Raw genomic sequence first — 20,700 nt, 5'->3', positions numbered from 1 at the left:
GCTATGGGGCGGTATATAAGCAGCACACTTTGCTTTTTTTACTGTACAATTGCACTCATTTCGCACGCTAGCAAGGTTATGCTCAAAATCCTACAAGGTAGGCTTCAGCAGTATGTGGACCGAGAACTCCCAGAAGTACAAACTGGATTTTGAAGGGGCAGAGGAACTAGAGACCAAATTGCTAACATGCGCTGGATTATGGAGAAAGCTAGAGAGTTCCAGAAAAATATCTACTTCTGTTTGACTATGCAAAAGCCTTTGACTATGTGGACCACAGCAAACTATGGCAAGTCCTTAAAGAAATGGGAGTGCCTGACCACCCTACCTATCTCCTGAGAAACCTATATGTGGGACAGGAAGCAACAGTTAGAACTGGATATGGAGCGACTGATTGGTTCAAAATTGGGAAAGGAGTACGACAAGGCTGTACAGTATATTGTCCCCCGGCTTATTTAACTTATATGCAGAATACATCATGCGGAAGGCATCCCAAGCCGGAATTAAAATTGCCGGAAGAAATATCAACAACCTCCGATATGCAGATGATACCACTCTGATGGCAGAAAGTGAGGAGGAATTAGAGAACCTTGTAATGAGGGTGAAAGAGGAGAGTGCAAAAAACGGTCTGAAACTCAACATCAAAAAAACTAAGATCATGGCCACTGGTCCCATCACCTCCTGGCAAACAGAAGGGGAAGAGATGGAGGCAGTGACAGATTTTACTTTCTTGGGCTCCATGATCACTGCAGATGGAGACAGCAGCCGCGAAATTAAAAGACGCCTGCTTCATGGGAAGAAAGCGATGACAAACCTTGACAGCATCTTAAAAAGCAGAGACATCACCTTGCCAACAAAAGTCCGAATAGTGAAAGCTATGGTTTTTCCTGTCGTGACGTATGGAAGTGAGAGCTGGACCATAAAGAAAGCTGACCGCCGAAGAATTGATGCCTTTGAATTGTGGTGCTGGAGGAGACTCTTGAGAGTCCCCTGGACTGCAAGGAGAACAAACCTATCCATTCTAAAGGAAATCAACCCTGAGTGCTCACTGGAAGGACAGATCTTGAAGCTGAGGCTCCAGTACTTTGGCCATCTCATGAGAAGAGAAGACTCCTTGGAAAAGACCTTGATGTTGGGAAAGTGTGAAGGCAAGAGGAGAAGGGGACGACAGAGGATGAGATGGTTGGACAGTGTCATCGAAGCAACCAACATGAATTTGACGCAACTCCGGGAGGCAGTGGAAGATAGGAGGGCCTGGCGTGCTCTGGTCCATGGGGTCATGAAGAGTCGGACACGACTAAACAACTAAACAACAATGACTTCTTTTAAGGGTGCAACTACACAGCAGGAAAAATGTGAACTGATCTGCTGTGAAGTTGCACCTTGGAAGTCAGGTTTCCCCTGGTGAATTTGCTTTAGCTGACTCTGCACAGGGGTCAGCAGAGAGAGATGAGGACATCAGCAATGCATCTTAATTGCAGCTTTTTAAGGTACCTCTGCTGTAGCTTTCCAGATTGCAGGAGAAATGGACACGTCAGAGCTACCTTAAGAAACTGCTGATTAACCATTTCCTCCTTGCTCTCTACTAACTCCCTGTCCACTTTTTCTCTTTGATCTCCAGGTGCCCTAGCGTACCACCACCTGCATCAAGCCCCTTTAAAAACGGCTTTGAAGACAAGGGATGCTCGGTTGAGGGGAACTGACACCCCGTGAATGCCTCTTTGCTTCTTCTCTTCTCACCTTGAACAAGGAAGCTGGGAGAGCCAGCTTCTAGTTGCCCATTCAGCCTTGAAGCTGCATCAGCTCAAGCAATTACCCTGTCTGAACCAATGCAAATTCATTCATTGAAAAACAGTAGAAGCCCCAACAGCTGACAAAAATAGCACAGATGGAGGAGGGTGCTGGGCTCATTTACATCAATGTTTATGTCGTGTAGTTAATGGAAAATAGTGCAAATCAGACCATCCCAGTTCCAGAGCTTTTCCCACATTATTTGTCAATGTATTCACCTCCTAATTCAGGACAAAGATAAGGTTGTAGGAGAGTTCCCTGTGTTAATCTGTTGAATCATAAGTAATCAGTAGAAAAGTGCCAGCAACTCCCAGGTCTGCAGTCCCCAGACTCCATCCTAATACCATGAGCTCCATCAGTTTTTAATGTGTTGATTTAGGTTAAAAAAAGAAGATGGAATCCACATTCTTCTGTTATTATTTCAACCTCGGCCTCTCAGGTGCACACAGCCCATATGTCTGCGTGGTTCCTGGTGCTTTTTATTCGCCATCTAGCAACATACTGAAAAGTTACAAATTTTCTTACATTAAGTATCAGGATTTCAGTTTGACATATCCTTGAGATGGGCAATTTGTGAGGATGCACACATAGGAAGCTTTGTATCAAGGATGGGGAGTGTCTGGCCCTCCAGATACTGTGAACTGTAACTTCCATCTGTCTTATAAGTTATCCCTTACCCGTGTGCTCAGGGATAATAAGAGTTGCAGCCCCAAAACAAGCAGAGGGTCATATGGAGTCACCCCCTAGTTTGCATATTTCTAATTTTCTGTATAAGACTACAGAGGAAGCACTAGCTTAGGATTTTTAAAAAAAACATCCAGGTGCCTCCTTCAGTGTAGACATACAACAACTACAACCACAATAACTTGGAATGAGTAAAGCTGGACCAGAAAGAGAAAGGAGACAGGCAGAAAGAAACAGGGACGTATCCACCAATCTATTTATTCCCTTAGTTATTTTGTGACACAGCCTCCAAAATGTCTCATATTCAAGCTCAGCTTCAAAAAATGTGAGGGTTTCCTACTACAACTGCCAGAATCCCCTAAGGGCTCTGTTTGCTGGTGGATTCTGGGAATCAAAGTCTAAAAGGCCATTCTTCCAAGCTCTCTACCCCACAACAGAATTGCATTTCATTCTAAGCACCCTGTACAAACAGAAAGCCTAGCGAGGTGCCGTAAAGGCCACTTTACCACTCTGCCTGCTGCATCACTGCAACCGGACCCTGTGGTTGAGGCATACAAGCAGATGCCTTGGCAGCAACAGGAGGAAATGGATATGCAAGAAATACATATGTTCAAGAAGAGGGGCTTCTCTGTGAGAAGATGCTGGGAGCCCCTGTGTCAGAACACATGCTGTTTACTGTAGCCTTGAATTTGCAGGGCTCCCACAGTGTTTGCTGATCTTCATTCCTTCTCTAGCCTGCCTTCTCTCACTACTCTCAAGAGAATGCATTGATCTGGCATTACTGCCCCGAGAACTGTGGCCTTAAGGATAATGCATGCGGTCTCCGTCTGTGTTCTGTAATAAATTATGAATTAGAGACAACCAAACAACAAGGCTATAAATACACGATGAGGTTTTAGTGACATAACAGGAGGCAAACTGAAGGGGGCTCTGATGTCACCGCAAGGCAGAGCTGGAGACCAAATGAAGCCCAGAATTGAAGAAGGGCTGTTTTATAAATGGATTTGCTGGAAAAACAAAGAAACAGAGTGCAGGAGCAAGGGAGAGAAAACAAGTTTCATCTTAACACTGTCTTTCCTGATTGCTTTCCTCTTCTTCCATGAAAACTTTTCTTTTATGCTCCCTTGTTTCCCTCTCTTTCCAATAAGTTTGGGTATTAGAATACCATTGGGCATATAATATCTGGCTACTTGGTGCTATGGCACATATCGAATTTTGTAGTTGCTACAGAAAATGGCTTCCTAAAAGTCTTCCTGAAATTCTTCTTCCTTTTAATAAGAGCAAATTTATTTTTCTCTCTCCATTTTGGAAATGTATGCAGGCATGAAGGGAACGGTAAACTACTCGTGTGCATTCTCTTGATATCTTGATAGCACACAATTATTAGTCAGCTGGCTACCCTGGCTACACCACTACCCTCTCCTATTCAAAAGGGTCAACTGTTGTCCCTTTTGAAGTGCTGAGACTGAGCATTAGAAGGGTTGTAGTCATTGTTTTTATGAGCAACCAAATCAGAAGTGATTTATAGTGACCCTGACAGGGCTTTCAAGGTAAGCGAGATATTTAAAGAGTGGTTTTTTTACCAGTACCACACTTCCAGTGAGCTTCCATGACTGAAGGAAGATTTGAACCCAGGACTTCTGAGTCCTAGTTTGTAACTCTATCCACTACATCACACTGTTCACAATAAAGTAAACTAACAGTAAAAGGAATTATACTTCTAAGAATGCACAAAGTACATGAAATTGTACTTCTGATTATGTGTAAAGTACTTGCTGACGAGAAGCTGGGGGAGGCAAGCACCTTACCCATGCTGTGCCAAATAAGGGTGCAGCCAGACAGTAAGAGAGGATTGTGTCTAATCTCACTGGAAAGGTTTCTTTACTGAGAATGATCACTCTTAAAGCAATCTTTCTGTGTGTACAGGAATTGCTCCAGCCCAGATCCAAAAAAAGAGAGTAGCCCTGACACTGAATGAAAAAGATCCAGCTTGGGCACAGAGCAAAGGTCTGACCGGTTCACAATCTCCTGCATGTTGTCTGATCGACAGAAAAGAGCTCACGGTGGAACTGTGCCACAAGGGCCCCCACACATGAGCTACTTCCCTATCTGATTGCACCCTAAGCTCCTTAGGAATGGGGTGATCAATAACTATAGCTTGCTTCAATATATCTGAGATATATCCCTATTTAACGTATCTGCCCCATATCCAGTTTGAGGAGTGGCCAAACATTCAGAAGTTTAATTCTCAGAATAATTCTGGATTTGGTTAAGTTTCCCTCAGCCAATTTCATACTGAAGTTCCCTGTGTTGACCCTGGCCTTGTTAGCTTCAATGTACGAACCAAGAGGAGCAGAGGAGGCAGCAACCTGGATGCCAAGGGCACATCAGACAAGCTTGCACAGAGTGAATATCCATCAGCCTGGCCTTGGTGGATGCCAAAGCATGCCATCAAGAACCTGAAAATCCCTCCCCATAAGACACGGAGGTTTGGGACTTAGGCTGTGGCGGCTACATGGCCAAAATACTGCAGGATTTCCTGCAGGTATAAAACTGAAGAATTCACAGTTTTTTTAATGATCATATGATGCAAAGGCACTAAAATAAGTGACTCTTTTTGCTTCTGATACAGATTTTTTTCTCTTTCTCTCTTGCTGGGCACTTTGACTTTTTTCAAGCCAAAACAATTCAAATGGACTTTTCTCTCCACAAACAAGTTGTTTCTCCAAAAAGACAGGGGTGTGATTGTGGGTGGTGTTCTGGTGATGTACTAAACTGAGTGTGATGTTTTGGACAGTAGGAACTCCTACCCCCATGATCTTTTTCCCTAGTCATCCTAAAGTATTTTTCAATTTTTTAAAACAAAACCACCAAGTTTCGCACTAGAGCACTGTATCACTATATTGATATACTAGTTTAGCAACAGATCATCCCTGCACAGAAAAAACAAAAAAAAAGCTACAGCAAAGTAATACGTTTCCAAAAGATGGGTTTATACTTTATGAGAACTTTGGAACACTGGTACTTTCCCCTTGTGCCATGAAACACTTTGAACAGCCCACAGTCCTCACAATGAACCATAAAAGGAGGCCCAGGGATCAGCTGAGAGTGGGATTGAAGAAAGTGGGGGGGGGGCTGTGGGTTGTGGTTCGGATCAAACCACATCAGACTGAGAAGCCAATGTGGACTCTGGCACCGAAACAATCCACTATTTTATGCTTCTACTGAACAGAACCATAAAATGATTCTGCAAATCAAGCTGCAGCAAAGGTGAATTGCTCCAGTTCATCTTGCCAGTGTAGTTGCAATCGTACAGAGATGAGTCATACTTGTGTGGCTGGGTTTTGTTCTGATCAGTTGCTCAGCAGACCCTCACTAACAGCTACCTCTGCTGTTTTCAGCCCTTTTCCTGAGCCGGGTGGGGGGAGGGGGAAGAGCCAAGATTCCTGCAAAACAGTCACTCTCCACCTAGCAACACACAGACAACAGAGGGAAATATTACACCCATATTTGATCATTTCTCTCTCCTATACAGAAATATGATTCTGTCCCAAAATGTTTGCCATACTGAAAGCAAATCGCACATGGCTACCCCTCTGCATTCCTCTGAACTTTCACAGGAGTGGAAGCCTGCAGAAAGGGAAAAGAACAGGGTGAGGAAGCCAACCAGGTAATAATAATTTTTTCCCCACTTACCTATCAAGTCTAATCTTTTGCCTAGCGCTAGCTTCTTTAAACCGCCTTTCTCCATCCTGTTTACAAGAGATAAAAAGAATGGGTTATGTTTCAAAGAGCTATGAAATATAACACGAAGTGGACTGAAGCAAAATAAAACTGGCCAGATAACTCAAAAGAGTTGAAGCAGGCTGAAAATAAAAGCTGCTCTGCTGGGTGTGGATCTCATTTAAAGCAACCCTTCCGTGCAGACATGATCTGGCCCCCGCAGCTCCCTCCAGTCCAGCTCCAAAAAGAGAGAGGAGCTCTGCCACTGAAACAAAAAGGGCTGAATGGGGATAGAACAGGCTTAGGCTGGTTCACAAATAGTCTGAAACGGATCTTGCCCCAAGTGGTCCAAAACAAGACCACTAAATCACTCCCCGACTGCATCTGCACCTACATCTTGGATCCACTGCTTCAGTGGGTCGTTTCTAGCTGGGACCCAGAGCTGGATTTGGCCCTGAGCGTTTGTTTGTTTGTTTTTGGATCAGAAATACAGGCTATAATTAGTCCATGGGGGGGGGAACATATTATGAAACTTAACAGTGACAAGAAAGTTTTCTTTCTTTCTGAAAAATCAAAACAATTCAGGACACCGCGCCTCGCTGCTTTTCAAAAACACAGACGTCTCATACCCCTGGTTCTGGTTTCAACACTGGAAGTGTGCGTGGCTGACCCTCCTCGTCCAAAGCCACAAAGGTCATGAAGGCACTGTTGATGTGTCTCCGGCTGACTTCCATCTCGTGGCGATAGGCCTCCACACATACCCCAACCTCCATGCTGGAAGGAGGAACAAGAGCTAGTTTTAGCCACACCTGAACTCTTATGTAGGTAGAAACGTAAGCAGACAGGAATGCTCTCTGATCGACCAGGGCCTTCTTGTTCACTCTTGTTCCTTACAGAACGAATTCTATCTGGATTTCTCTTTTTTTGAAAGATCACAGGCTATCCCATTGGTGTAATGGGCAGAAGGATAGACTAGGGCTGAGGAGACCAGCATTCAAATCCCAGTTTGGTCATGGAAACTTACTATGGGGTGGCAGGGTGGAACTGGTAAGACCCCTCTTTAAATGCATTATTTACCTTGACAAACCTAGTAGGGCCACAGTAAGTTGGATGTGACTTGATGACACATAACATGTGCACATGCCTGAGATCTATTTTTTGACTCATTCTAATGATACCCATAGGTGTGGCAATTTCTAGTGAACATTATTGTTCACTAAAACCTTCCAACATTTCTGTTTTTTCCAATTACTTTGGTTTTCAACCTTCTATTAATTGACACTGCTTTCGTCTCATTGAACCATGAATGGTTTAATTTTAAAAAATTTAGCAAGGTTTCCACTAGCTTCTGAACCATACTTATCAAAGCCTAGACCATTCTTTCCCAACCTGCCTGGTGCCCTCCAGAGTTCTAAAGGTACAAATGCCTGTGTTTCTTGCTATTGACCTCCCTGCTTAGGTCCAATGGAGGCTACTGGCCAAAACATCTGCACAGAATTAATTTCGGGAAGGCTGTTATAGAGGATGAGAATGACACACCTGTACTTGAATGCATTGTTGACAATGGCCTTGAAGACGAGGCGATCCCCGACTTGAGATGGCCCTCTGAAATGGAACATTTCAATTGTCTTCAGGGTGGGGTGGGAATGGCACAATCGGCTAGGGGAAGACAAGAGAGACAGAATTGAGCGTATGCTCTGAGAACTAAATAATCCACATGATACATTTATATCCATAGATGGTATCCAAATACCATATTTTAGGATGCTTCTGAACAAGGATTTCTAGCAAAGGTGGAACATGTTACATTTTTAGATCACAACTCCCCAAATCCCCCAGCCAGCAGGAACTGTTCCTATGCTGGCTGGGAGATTCTGGGTGTCATAGTCCAAAGAAATGACATTCCCAGACTAACGCCTAAAAGGTATTGCACAGCTAACCTGTCATTCCTTCCTTAACACATTTTTCTCTGAGAAGAAAAAGGAACAACTGGTGGGAAAGCACAGGAGAGCTACAATTTGATCCCGCATAAATGAGGCAATGATATTGCACAAAGAAGGGCCTTATTTGAAACGATCCTTCATCACAGATTATAATCTTGCAAACACAATTGGCTCACCATTCACAAAACAACCTATATTCAGGGTTACATAGTTGGGTCCAGACTGGGATTATTAAACCAAGCTAGATTTCCTCATGCCTGTTGCTCCAGAACAAGTTTCCATCAGCCCAGGAGGGCAGTGGGAGTTCCCACCCATGAGGGGACGTGGGCAGCCTGTGAATTGCATATTTAACTTAACCTTCTGCTTCCTGACTCCCCAGCATTCATGAAGACACAGTGCCACCTATAGGGAAGCAACTAACTTGCCTCCCAGCCAAAGTGAAAGACCACCTTTGCCACTGTCCAAAGCTTTGGATAATATTGCTTCGAGAGGAGGTTGTCAATGGTAAAACAAAACTGCCCCATGCAGATGAAAGTCTGTGGCTTAAGCTTATTTTTAGGGACAAGGCAAGAAGTATATGCATCAGGCTTTCAGAGAGAATGACGCATACGAGGGAGCCATATTTCTACAGCAGCCACAGGAGACAAGAGTGCTACTTTTCCACACAAAAACGACAGTACACAGAATGAAGCTTTGGCAGTAGGCAGGCCAAGTCCCCTTGAGAGAACCACTTCTTCCCATCCCATCGGAAAAGGTTTCAACAAGGGATCTCTGTCTTGCAGGACAACCATTAAAAGGAGCATTCATGTCCTTTTACAATAGCAAAATAAGACGTGAAGATCAAAACATCAGAGCACCTCTTAATCTAACTGCCTATAATGGGGGGGGGGGGGAGGGAAGAAGAGATGGGGAAAGTCCAGCTTCAGAAGGACAAGAAAAACCAAGGGCAAAGCATCAACGGAAGAGGTAAGGAGCCTAGTAGACTATTTATTTAAAATATTTCTACCCCAGCTTTCTCCTCAAAAAGAACCAAGACAGCTTACAATATTAAAACAAACAGTATAAAAACTGGAACAGGAAAAAGAACAAACAAAACAAGACCCCCCCCCCAGGCAACCAGTTACTGAGAAAAAGCCTGCCTGGAGAGAAATGTTTTTGCCTGCCTGTGGAAGTGAAGCAAAGAGAAGTCCAGACTGACCTCCCATGGCAGGGAGCCCTATAGTTTGGGAGCAGGAACTTGTGTCCTTTCCAAATGCAGCTGTAAAGATGGTGGAATGGAGAGAAGGCCTCCCCTGATCCTTTTAAAACCTAGACAGGCTCATAAAGGAAGATGTGTCTTTTAGATAAAAAGGTGAAGGTAAACGTTCCCCTTGACAATTTTTGTCCAGTTGTGTTCGACTCTAGGGGGCGGTGCTCATCCCCGTTTCCAAGCCGTAGAGCCATCGTTTGTCCAAAGACAATCTTCCGTGGTCACATGGCCAGTGCGACTTAGACACGGCACACTGTTACCTTCCCACCAAGGTGGTCCCTATTGATCTACTTGCATTTGCATGCTTTCGAACCGCTAGGTTGGCGGGAGCTGGGACAAGCAACGGGAGCTCACTCCGTCGCGTGGATTCAATCTTATGACTGCTTGGTCTTCTGACCCTGCAGCACAGGCTTCTGCGGTTTAGCCCGCAGCGCCACCACGTCCCTTTTGTCTTTTAGATAGTTTGGCTCAAATTGTTTATGGCTTTATAGGTCAAAACCCACACTTTGAATTGTACCCAGAAATGGACCAGTAGCCAGTGGAGCTGTTGCAACAGGAGAGTTATATGATACCTGTAAACAGCTCCAGGAAATACTGCATTTGTTTCTCACTGAAACAAGAAGTTGCAGAAAAAATAACTGGGTACTTCCACTTCCAGCCACATGCCATTTTAGGAAGACACCATAAAAATGAGCGCATCATGCTGCAGAGAAGCACTTTACATGCGCCTTGAACAAACCCACTGCCGAAAGACATTGCTGTGGAAACAGAACATGCATAAAACGTAGCCATGTGAAGCAGTCCTCAAAGTTTTCCTGTGTTTGGGACAACAAAGAAGATCTATGTGGAGGAGGCTGCCTATATCTCAAGCTCCAGATCAGAGGACCTTTGTTTGAACTTGCAAGTGCTGAACGGCTTGGCAGCAAGTCAGCAACTAGCAGCAGATTGGCATGGGTCATTCATATATGGCTCCATCATGCCACCTTCTATTATCTGCACCAATGTTTAATGGAGTTTAAGCAAGTTTATCCCGGTATAATTGCCTGTACCTGGGATGGAAGGAAAGCATCAAAAAGAACAGGAAGAAACACACTGTTTCCTGGATACACACAAAATGTATCCAGTTTGCTGGAAGGATGGGCAATGTGTAGCCTCCATAATTAAATGGTAAACTGCTCAGAGAGTGCTTTAAGCGCTATAGGACAGTATATAAGCAGCACACTTGGCTTTATCCTCATTGTGCTGGGATGCAGCCAGATAGGAGAGAAGTCTCCTGTTTTCTCCATGCCAGGAAAAAAAGTAAAAGTCCACAGAATTAGCAAACTTAGCTGCCAGTTTTTGCTTTATAATGAGAAAGCCCACATGTTTATAGCTACAATTTCATTAAAAAGAGGGCATACGTTAACATGAAAACATTGGGAATAGATAGCTCTTTGTTTTAAAAGCTCACACACAAATCTGTACAAATTTGTGTTCCTAAATTTTAGAGCAGCTATGTCACGTAGACATTAAGTAGGTTTCCAGGAAAAAGCAGTGTGTTCCCGTTTTCTTGAATGATGGAGTCAAAATCTCGCCTCTATTGTCATATACATGCAATCAAACAGGAGTTCTAAAATGAAGGGAAAAAGCAAGTACCATAGTGGCAAACAAATATTTATAAACATAGGCAGAGCTGAAGGAAAAAATACTTTGGGGTATGCTAAAACTTCCTCCACCATCCTGCCAGCATGGAGAGGGGCCATGCCGGCTGATTGATTCCGGGAACTGCAGTCCAAAAAAAGAAAAAGGTAACCTTTCCAAGCTCTGACCATACATGAGAACTGCTCACACCCAAAGAAGAAGTTGTACCAATCATTTTTAATAACAAACTGTCACCATCTCATCTAGTTTTTATCCCAAAGACAAAGGAAGCTGACAACCTTGCTGCTATGGTGGCCACATTTTCCATCCAAGCCATGATTTGCCCTCCAAACGTGTTCCCTTGATGGTTTGCATGTGGCGGCAGAATTAGCTCCACGCTTTCCACTCGGGTCTCTTCCGCAGGTACCACTGAGTGGCAGGTTCTGGTCTCCAGCTCTGTTAGAAAAATAAGAGAAAGAACAATCTCCTTGTGGCTGAGCTACCAGGAAACAGCTGAGACCACTCCTAATTCTTTGCTGGGAGCCACATCAGGCAGAGCAGAGGGCAGGAAATGCTGCAGCCTATCAGTAGAGGAAGCATGCAAGGGTTCCTATCAAACAGAGCATGGTGCCCCAAGAAGCCACATGCTTTCAGAATTTGTGGGGGTTTTTTTAATGGGATGTGTTAATCCAATTTTTTTAATGGAATTAATACACAGTGGAGGTAGGCAGATACCACAAATTGGAGTATAGCAAACCATGAACATTGCTCTACACCAGGGGTGGACAATCAACAGTTTTAGGGGGCACATGTCCTTGATCTAATCTGATAATCCATCCTCTGCAAAAGCGGTATCTTCTTGCCTTGACACAGTGCAATACAGAGAGTGACAGAGAGAGAGAGAGAGAAAGAGAGAGAAGAAAGAAGTGGTGGACACATCTACTGTTCTCTTTGACTTTACACATCGCTGACTTTAGCACTACCCAGCATTGAAGGGATGCTGAAAGATCACCTTTTGGGCAGGAGGTGGGCAAAGGGCAGGCCTGCAAGCCCTTCAGACTGGGTTGGACAGCAACGCTCATCACTCCTCGTTGCTGACTGTGTTGGCTATAGTAGATGAGCACCACAGTACAACCACGCTTGGTGCTCTGCGCGGAGTCCACTCCTGCCTGAAGGAAATGTGGCCCTCAGCAGATGCAAAAAGCGGCTCACCACAGCTTTGCATCATGCTCCTCAAGGGGTCTGCTCCACAGGATAGCACACCAGTCTTTTTCTCCTTTATTGCAGAGGAGGCAAGCCAAGGTCTATCTCCAGCTCTGTTTCTATTTCCTCTTGTGCTTTGGCTTTAAGATGACTTCATACTTCTTCTTTTTAAAATGAAATGCTTTTCTATTTTAATTATAGTTCTTCAGTTTGCATGTGTTTTTATTATTAGCTACCTTGCACACTATGTTTTGGTGGAGAAAAACAGAAAAAATACATGGAATAAATACAAAATAATAGCCTAGAATGTGTTTTGCAGATGATGTACCTGCAGCTTGCCCTGTGTACACATTTCTCAGCCCTGAGCGGATGCCACCTGGCAAAGTGCCAATGAAATCATGCATGCATAGCAAGAATGTCCAAGGGAAAATGCATTGTCCAGATAGAAGTATTTAATTCCACACTGAGGGTGGATGCTCCTTGATTAGGGGTGGACACCATACAGCTAGAGAGAGGGCTCAAGTCCACTCCCAGTATGCTGTGACTGCCTATTCCTATGAACAGACCTTGCTGTTTTCAACACTGACTGCACAAGTGTACTAGAGAAGAAAACCACTGCCCTTCAACCCATACATCAGAAAGTACTCTGCAGGTTACTTTACCAGACTGCACAGGGCTCTTAGAGAGAAGGCCTTTGATTGTATCTGCGTGGGCCAGTCGCATACGCCGGCGTTCAGCAGCAACACTGTATTCAATTTTCTCCTCTTCTGTTTGAGGAACCAGGGGCTTTAACTTGATCTACGAGCAAGAATTAAAACACAGAGAGAGATGGCTTGAGAGAGAGCACACAAAGTAATGTTTCACTCAGAATGGAACATCAAATGTACTGCATGAGAACCTTGCAGACAGGGGAGAGCATATAGACATGAAGCACACCGAGCATAACTGAAAACAAAGGCAAAAATGTTTGGGGAATCCTTTGGTTGGTCAAGAGTGTAAGACCCATGTTCTCAAACCAGACAAAAGATGAATTTTGAGAGGCCCTTTGTACACTAATTTATTAGTTATACTTTATTAGTTTATAGTTGGTGAGTGCTCCAACACTGGAGGCATTCAAAAAAGATAATCACCTGGCAGATATCTTTTGACTGTATTCCTGCACTGAGCAGGGGGTTGGACTTGATGGCCTTGTAGGCCCCTTCCAACTTCACTTTTCTATGATTCTATAATTATTTACAGGACTATTAGACAACTTTGGCAAGTCTAGGTGTGAATTTGTCTTCTCTAGTATTAAATTCCCTTCCAAAATGGATGTGAGTGGGTTTTTGTTGTTTTTTAAAGTACCGGAAGCAATCAAGCGTTCACTTCCATTCGTAAAAAAACACAAAGGGGAGAAAGCATTTTTAAAAAAAAAAAACGCGAGACATGCTTTGCTTTGAAGGAGAATCCCTACACAGGAAGGCTTCTAGGAACACAATGCTTCTTGTTTAGAACAAACTCTGATATTTTCCCCCAGGGCTCTGTATGTTTCCTCAAAAGTTAGTTCAACCACGTTCAGTGTGGCTTCCTTCCATATAAGAATGTACACAACTGCAATTTCTGAGTATTTCCCAAGCACTGTGCAAACACCACAAGTTTTGCATACCACAACACTAATCACATCAAAGTGCATTGATGTTAGCTTGCACCATTACATATTTAAATAAATAACTCTTTCCCACTGATGCACAGCCGAACTCTAGACCAGCTTACAAGTCAGGGAGGAGTTAAATGGTTTACTTTAATATAGGTAGTGCTACAGCAGAAATATATCATGCCAATACACAAAGGGATTCTCTGAAAAGGTTATTTTTATAAATAGCTGTTAAGGACCATGATACAATAGTCAGAGCAATCAACAGGAGCCTCTGTACCTTACTCAAACAAAATGATCAAAGAGGTGGGGTGGGTGATGGAGGGATGTGTAACAATGCTATTTTTGTTCCTAATGCCGGAAGCTTAAACTGCAAGTAGGTAACTCTCTGCGACCTATGCCTACCTTAGCAGTTGGCTTGCCTTGCGCAACAAAAGTTGCATACGCCTTGCACACATTCCACTGTTCCCCATTGCAGAGATCTTCATGGCTGACTTGTACACCAACCTAGAAAGAATGGTCACAGAAGACAGGAGAAAAGGAAAGCACTGAATAGGAAAGGGCTTCCTTTCTTTTCTTTACAAATCTTAGCTACCTCCATTAAGAAAAAGAAAAATCTGAAAGAACTGAGATACCTTCCCTTCCTCAAAAGAATACTTTGTGGCACCTGAAGGTGTTGCATTGTACAATAGCTCTCTGTGTGTTCTAGTTCTTCACCATAGCTTGGCAATTCACACTTCTGAATATTTAAAGCAGAACAGGCAGTCCAATTATTGCATTCAATGTACCGCTGCTTTCCTAAGCAAACGAATCACAAAAAGTTTGTTCCCTGGGGCAGCAAAATAAAAACCCGGCATCCTGTAGATCAAACTGTTCCCTCCTCTAATAAAGCAAGCCAAGTTGCAAACAAAAAGAGTGGGAATCAGGGTGCCTTGGGCTTGGATATATTCTTGCTCCACGGGCTACTGCAGAAAAGCAAACCGTTCAGGGAAGGAATAAATGCCGTCTAAGCCTATCCATTTTCTGTGCCTTGCATAATGGGGTCCTTGGCTTCCACGAGCAACTGGTTTTAGATCTGGAATTCTAGCCTGATGATTGTGGATGATAGAAGCCAAGTCCCATGCAGGATCCTGGCTTTGTGTGATGTGTGACAAGTATAGCAACTCCACTTTTTGTCAGAAATGTTCTGGTTTTTTCTTTCCTTCATTCTGGACAGATTTTTGGTGTCTTTAGCTTTCCCTGCAGGCATAGCTGAAATCCTGTGGCTTGGCATAGTAAATTGCAACTAGGGTAGGCCCATTTGAATCAATGGAATTTACAGAGGGGCTGACTCACCCAATCCCCACTGATTCCAGATGTGCGTTACTATGCTCAGCAACCATATTGCAGCCACTGTGCTCATATTTCTTATATTATTCAACACAACATTTTATCTTAGCCATAACATATAATAAGGTGTGGTTCCAATGCTGCGTTCTCAGATTTATGGATGCAGAACCAGATTAATCCATCACTTGATATGGAGGATTTACACCTGTGCAGAGTCTTTCAGCCCCCAAATCTCGTAAGAACCGGCTTCACAGCTGAGAGTCAACATTCTGAGGCCTCTTCTCAGGCATCCCCACCTTCAGAAATTATAGAGGCAGCACACTGCTGTAGCAGTATCACAGTGGTACAACTTCCTTCCCATTGACACTCACCTGTCCCCATATTTGCTATCTCTCAGGCAAGCTGGCTTTCCCTGCCTCGTTGACTCAAGTCCACAGTGATGATTAACATGATACCAGTTTTCATTTTTATTGTTGTTGATAATATTCCTGATTTTATTAGCTGCTGTACTTCAGGTATACATGTTTTTGTTTTCTTTTAATTCTCTGTGTTGTTTTTTGTTTTGTTTTGTTTTTGTATTGGCTGTTAACACAACCTTTGTTTCATGCATTATTTCGCTTGCTAATTGCTTTTATCATCATTGCTTTATTTATCATATAAACTATTTGGATGCTATCTTTGTCAGAAAATTGAAGCAAATTTTTAAAAATAAGACACCATGAAGCTGAACAAAGACAGCCCACCCATCTTCTGGACTGGCGTGAGTTTCCTTTTGCATGAATGTTGCCATCTTTAAGCAGCCTTGAGCATCTCATATGAAAGGTCTGTAGGAAATCTGGAAAGTTAACATTAAGATTTATTCTTCCAGGAAGATGGAGAAATATCTCTTTCCTTGTCTCAAGCTAGGGCTTGATACAAATGGTTAGCATAACAAATTCATTTCTGTGTCATACACTGCTCCTGTAGGCCTTTTCCTTAGTCCTTCTCTGTTGAAGCGTCTGAACCCTGTTCCTTGCCAAAAACATTTCAAATCTAGTAATTTATAATTAGCTTAATAAATGCAAATGAGCTTCATTTATTCCAAGAACAGAATTTGAGTGCTGCAGGCAGTGCAGAATTTTCAGGGAGGGGTGAATAATAATAATTGCTTGCTGAGGTTCTACATCCATAAATCTGAGAACGCAGCATTGGAACTGAGGTTGTACCTAAACATCTGCTCACACCCCAAACTTAAAAAAAACCAATCTTCTTTTTTTGATGGGTGTGTGTCTCAGAATTCTCCTCTCAGTATGGCTAGTGGCCATGCTGGCAAGAGGATTCTAGGAAACAGACTCCAGGAAAAAAAGAGAAACTTTCTAAATTCCGGTCATATCTGGTACCAAGACAATGAAATAGGGATACAACGGAAACAAGAACAGTAATATGAGTTTTTAAAACACTCCTTCAGGATGGTGAGCTGAAGCATACAAACCTCCATGCTTGAGTTAAATGCTCGGTTCACTTTTGCTTTGATGTTGACAACCTGCCCGACACTAAGAATAGAAGGGGGGGGGAGGAAAACAGGTAAGAAATGTTAAAATGCATTTGGCACCAAATATCCTGTGGTTCTAATATACAAGAGAAGTAGCTGGCTGGTAGGCACTGCTCTACATGACTGCTGCTGCCATGGTCCATTTATTAGAACACCTTGTTGCCCACATCATTCCCTTGGCTCTCTGAAAAGTCACACAGATTAATTCCTGAGGCCTGCATGCCAAGTCACCTGGACAGTTCACGGTACAGTGGGGAGGGAAGGCAACTCTGGGTAAACCCGGAGATCTACAGATTTACATCATTACTGCTTTCTCCAGGTCCCAAGTGGAAGACTTAGCAGGCTCAGGCCACATGTAGTTTTCTGGTTCAGCAGAGAGGCCACAAAGACGAGATTTCACCCTTGGCTAAATGTGCATTTAATCATATTAAAGAGAATGCTCAGTCTCTCAAAAATTTAGCTCTCTGAATTCAAAACATTAAGCTTTATTTCCTTCCTTCCTTTTACTTCAGAGGGGTGGATAGGTACCAGCTAGTTGGATTACAAGTGCTGGAAAACTTGCCCATTTCTATGACATGTTGGCTGGTTTTAGTAAAGGTACTGCCCAAATGTAGACTTGATTCCCATTGCTCCTCTGCATCAACAGCTCAATTTTTCGTTTCGATTTTTAATCAGCAATGCTGAATTTCTCTTCCATTTCAGCTGCCTAACAGAGGAAGCCAATGATGGGACACACCACGATAATGAAAAAGGTTTGCCAGGATGCTCAAGGCCTGCTTTCTGCTGGTCTTTCCACGTATTGATCTCAACAGATCTGCCCCGATTCAAGCTGTGGATGTTCACCAAACATGCTATGACAGATATTGAGAGGTGGAACAGTATTATGGCTGGACTGCTGTAATAAAACTTGGGAGACCGTGGTTATAGTCCTCACCGTGCCATGAAAGTCAGAGCCAAATTGATCATTACAGAGGGTGCTTCGCTAGAAGGGGGTTCTTTGAGTGCTGAAAGATATGTGATTGTCACAAGAAAAGCTTTTCACATCTACTGTAGTTTTAAATTAACGTGCTTTGGTTTGTGATTAGTCATAGGAATCTTTGCAAATATAACTATACAGACATGAAAGTCTAAGAATCACATAACCAGAACACTGACATGATTTCAGTTTGTAAGGAATATGTTACTATATCCTATCTGTAACATATAGTCTGTGCCTCCCCTAACAGCAACTTATTGTGCTAAAATAGGTCATGGTTAGAGTAAGCCCATTTGAATCAATGGATCCTACGTAGGAGTTGACTCATCAAATCCCCTTTGATTAAACAGGCCAGCTTTACTACCATTTACTATGTGACAAGATTTTGACCATTGTACTGTTAGATTTAAAGACAGGGTATAAATCAAATTAATAATACTAGGAATCACACATAATTCACTGGCGATTAGTAGAAACTGGAATTTAGTGGAGTACAGACATCATTGTCTAAAATCTATCACCTATATACCACTGTCCATTCCTGGCTTTGTACCCCAACTACCTCCATACTGGCCTTAAACACCCAAAAGGTACAAATGTACCGAGGAGTATACAGTGGCAATGGAAAGAAATATCAAGCAAATATTCATCTGCTAACCCATTCCCTTTAAACATATTCATTTTTCTTTAATTGACTAAAACTGCAGGAATTATATGCAGACAAGCTTCACATTTTACAACCAAGGAACCTGACATGCAAAAAGGTACACAAATAGGATGAAGGCCCAAATAAGTCTCTCTCTGTCAGGTTATTAAAGACTTTGTCCCATTTCAGAGGCACGTATTATTTTAATAATGAACAATTTACTACATCTTACTCCAAATCAGTTTGCTTCAAAGCATGTTAAAAAAAAAAAACCCCGAGAGAGATTCTTGGATCAACCTCCTTTTACATGAGAATTGTCAGTAGTCTGGTGGAACTCACAGCTAGAAACAACAGCCAAGAAACCAAACTTGAAAGATGCAAGAATAAGTGGGAAAGTTGTTTTTCTGGACCACAATTCCCAGAATCCCTGTAGCCAACACAGCAATTGTAGGAGCTATAGTCCACAGAAGTTACATTTCCAAGTCCTACATAAATGGCAACAACAAAGCTATTCAGACAATTGACAGGTTACCAGATCAACAAAGAACAAGCATTGTTATAGCTCTCACTAGATGCCATGGGTGTGTATTGATCCTCAAAGCATTTACGGTATGCAGATTATACAGACAACTGCCTTCTTATTACCAAGAAATGTCACCCTTCTAACACAAGATAATTCTCCCTAACAGGTCTTCCTGCAGCACAACCCTACGTATGCTTACTCAAAAGTAAGTCTTATTATTCTCAACATGGTTTACTCCCCAGAAAATGCACAGAAGATTTCAATCACTATACTTCCCCCACTATAAGGGTGGCTACATTATGCAACTGGCCATGGTGGAAACAGGGTACGGTAATTCTTATCATAACTGATTCAATACAAGCTGCCTGCAACTCACTTCGTCTCTCTGAATGAGATCTGGTGGCAACAATGGAGGTCACAAGCCTGATAATTGCTGACTTCTGGAGACAAGGTTGGGTTGATTGCCTGGAAAGCACTTAAAATGTAGTAGGCACATCAGTCAAGGAATTATTGTGGGACCTTCGCGTCTATCCAGACTTCTTTAATGCTGTGTTAAAGCTGTATGGATAGCCTTGAAGGAATACTTTAGGGCCCTTTACCTACCAAAACCTAGAACAAGTATATCTGTATTTAAAATGCATAGTTTACATCATTGGTACTAATTGCACAGTCAGGGAAAGCTATTTCTAGATTCTCTATGCATGACCACAGCACTGCTAATATATCTGTACACAGTATGACATTGAAGTACTAGGTTACATTTCTGTCAGCTGACATTTGGGAATGCATTTGCATGACAGCAGCCAGAAACTCCACCGTGTGCACTCCACTTGAGTCATGTAAAGTGACATTTTCTGGGTGACCTGATCAGACAAAGCATTTAAACTCCCACTTTCCTCTTCTGTGTAACTGAATGTGGCTAACACAAAACAGTTCATATTTCTGCACTTTTGAAAACCACTCTTCACTCTGGCACCTCGCAAAATCCAAAAACTATACTCCCCTAACTTTTAACATTCCCAATTTGGGTTTAGAACACAGAATTAAAGAATTATTTTGGGGTGGGGGATGCATAAGCATGCCTAAAGACCCCTTTCAACTCTGACCCTAGAAAATGCAATTTACTTTCTTTCCATTCGGTTTTAAATAAACAGGAAGAAAATTAAATCATTCCTTATGAAATGAGCCCTTCATTTGGCAACTGCCTGTTTCCAAAAGCCAGGACAACAGATGGACAAAGAAATCCTTCAATTTTTCACAGCACTTTGCCGTCACATATGCAGCCCCCTGAAGAGTTTCCATTTGCTTTAGAGTCTAGAATTTAGAACTGAACGAACATCTGCCTGCTGCAGAATGCGAATTTTTTAAGCTTTAAAGAGAACTGACTAGATACACAGAAAAAAAAACCCAAGCTAGTAGATACATTTTGAACACTGTCAGTCAGGTTAATTAACTGTAGTATCTCAGGACATCAGTGGGTTAGGAGATCAGCAAGCTAGTCTAATGGTTCAAACATTTCTACTGCAAACGCTCATACCAGACTTTGTTCCTCCCACATGAGTACCCAGGAGATTCCATATGCAGGTGTCTAATATAAAGGGACGGGGGGAGGGGAGAGCAAAATGGGAAGTATTGATTAAAAAATAACCCATCATAACAGAAAGATACAGTATATCTGCATAAAACAGTTCTTGCAGGATCAGCAGGAGTTGTTATATCATAAGATCTTCACATACTTCACATCAAAGCTATCCGAGGAACTGCATCCTTACCTGAGCCCTGAACTTGCCATCAGAAGACCTGCTCTGAATGCTCCCGTACTTCAGCAGAAGGCTACCTATCGCTGAGACTT

The 20,700-nt window shown here is 42.7% G+C and overlaps 1 protein-coding gene across 4 annotated transcripts in view; it reads right to left on the bottom strand.

The window, feature by feature from the left end:
* ACOT11 (acyl-CoA thioesterase 11) overlaps window positions 1–20,700 on the bottom strand; it is a 128,819-nt gene that overhangs the window by 12,449 nt on the left and 95,670 nt on the right. For 2 of the 4 annotated variants that reach the window (XM_078392899.1, XM_078392902.1), the window contains exons 4-11: window positions 20,386–20,436; window positions 16,644–16,704; window positions 14,249–14,350; window positions 12,873–13,008; window positions 11,307–11,463; window positions 7,735–7,854; window positions 6,825–6,969; window positions 6,169–6,224 (exon numbers count right to left, since the gene is read on the bottom strand). In XM_078392899.1, the coding sequence (XP_078249025.1) occupies window positions 6,169–6,224; window positions 6,825–6,969; window positions 7,735–7,854; window positions 11,307–11,463; window positions 12,873–13,008; window positions 14,249–14,350; window positions 16,644–16,704; window positions 20,386–20,436 (828 nt within the window). The remainder of the gene's footprint in view (window positions 1–6,168; window positions 6,225–6,824; window positions 6,970–7,734; window positions 7,855–11,306; window positions 11,464–12,872; window positions 13,009–14,248; window positions 14,351–16,643; window positions 16,705–20,385; window positions 20,437–20,700) is intronic. The other 2 variants (XM_078392900.1, XM_078392901.1) reach the window with 1 other exon arrangement.

The sequence above is a fragment of the Pogona vitticeps genome, chromosome 4 (assembly GCF_051106095.1).
Source record: "Pogona vitticeps strain Pit_001003342236 chromosome 4, PviZW2.1, whole genome shotgun sequence".
In the NCBI taxonomy this organism is placed as follows: domain Eukaryota; kingdom Metazoa; phylum Chordata; class Lepidosauria; order Squamata; family Agamidae; genus Pogona; species Pogona vitticeps.
Note: the sequence above shows the minus strand (reverse complement) of the source record. Positions and strands in the feature narration are given on the sequence as shown.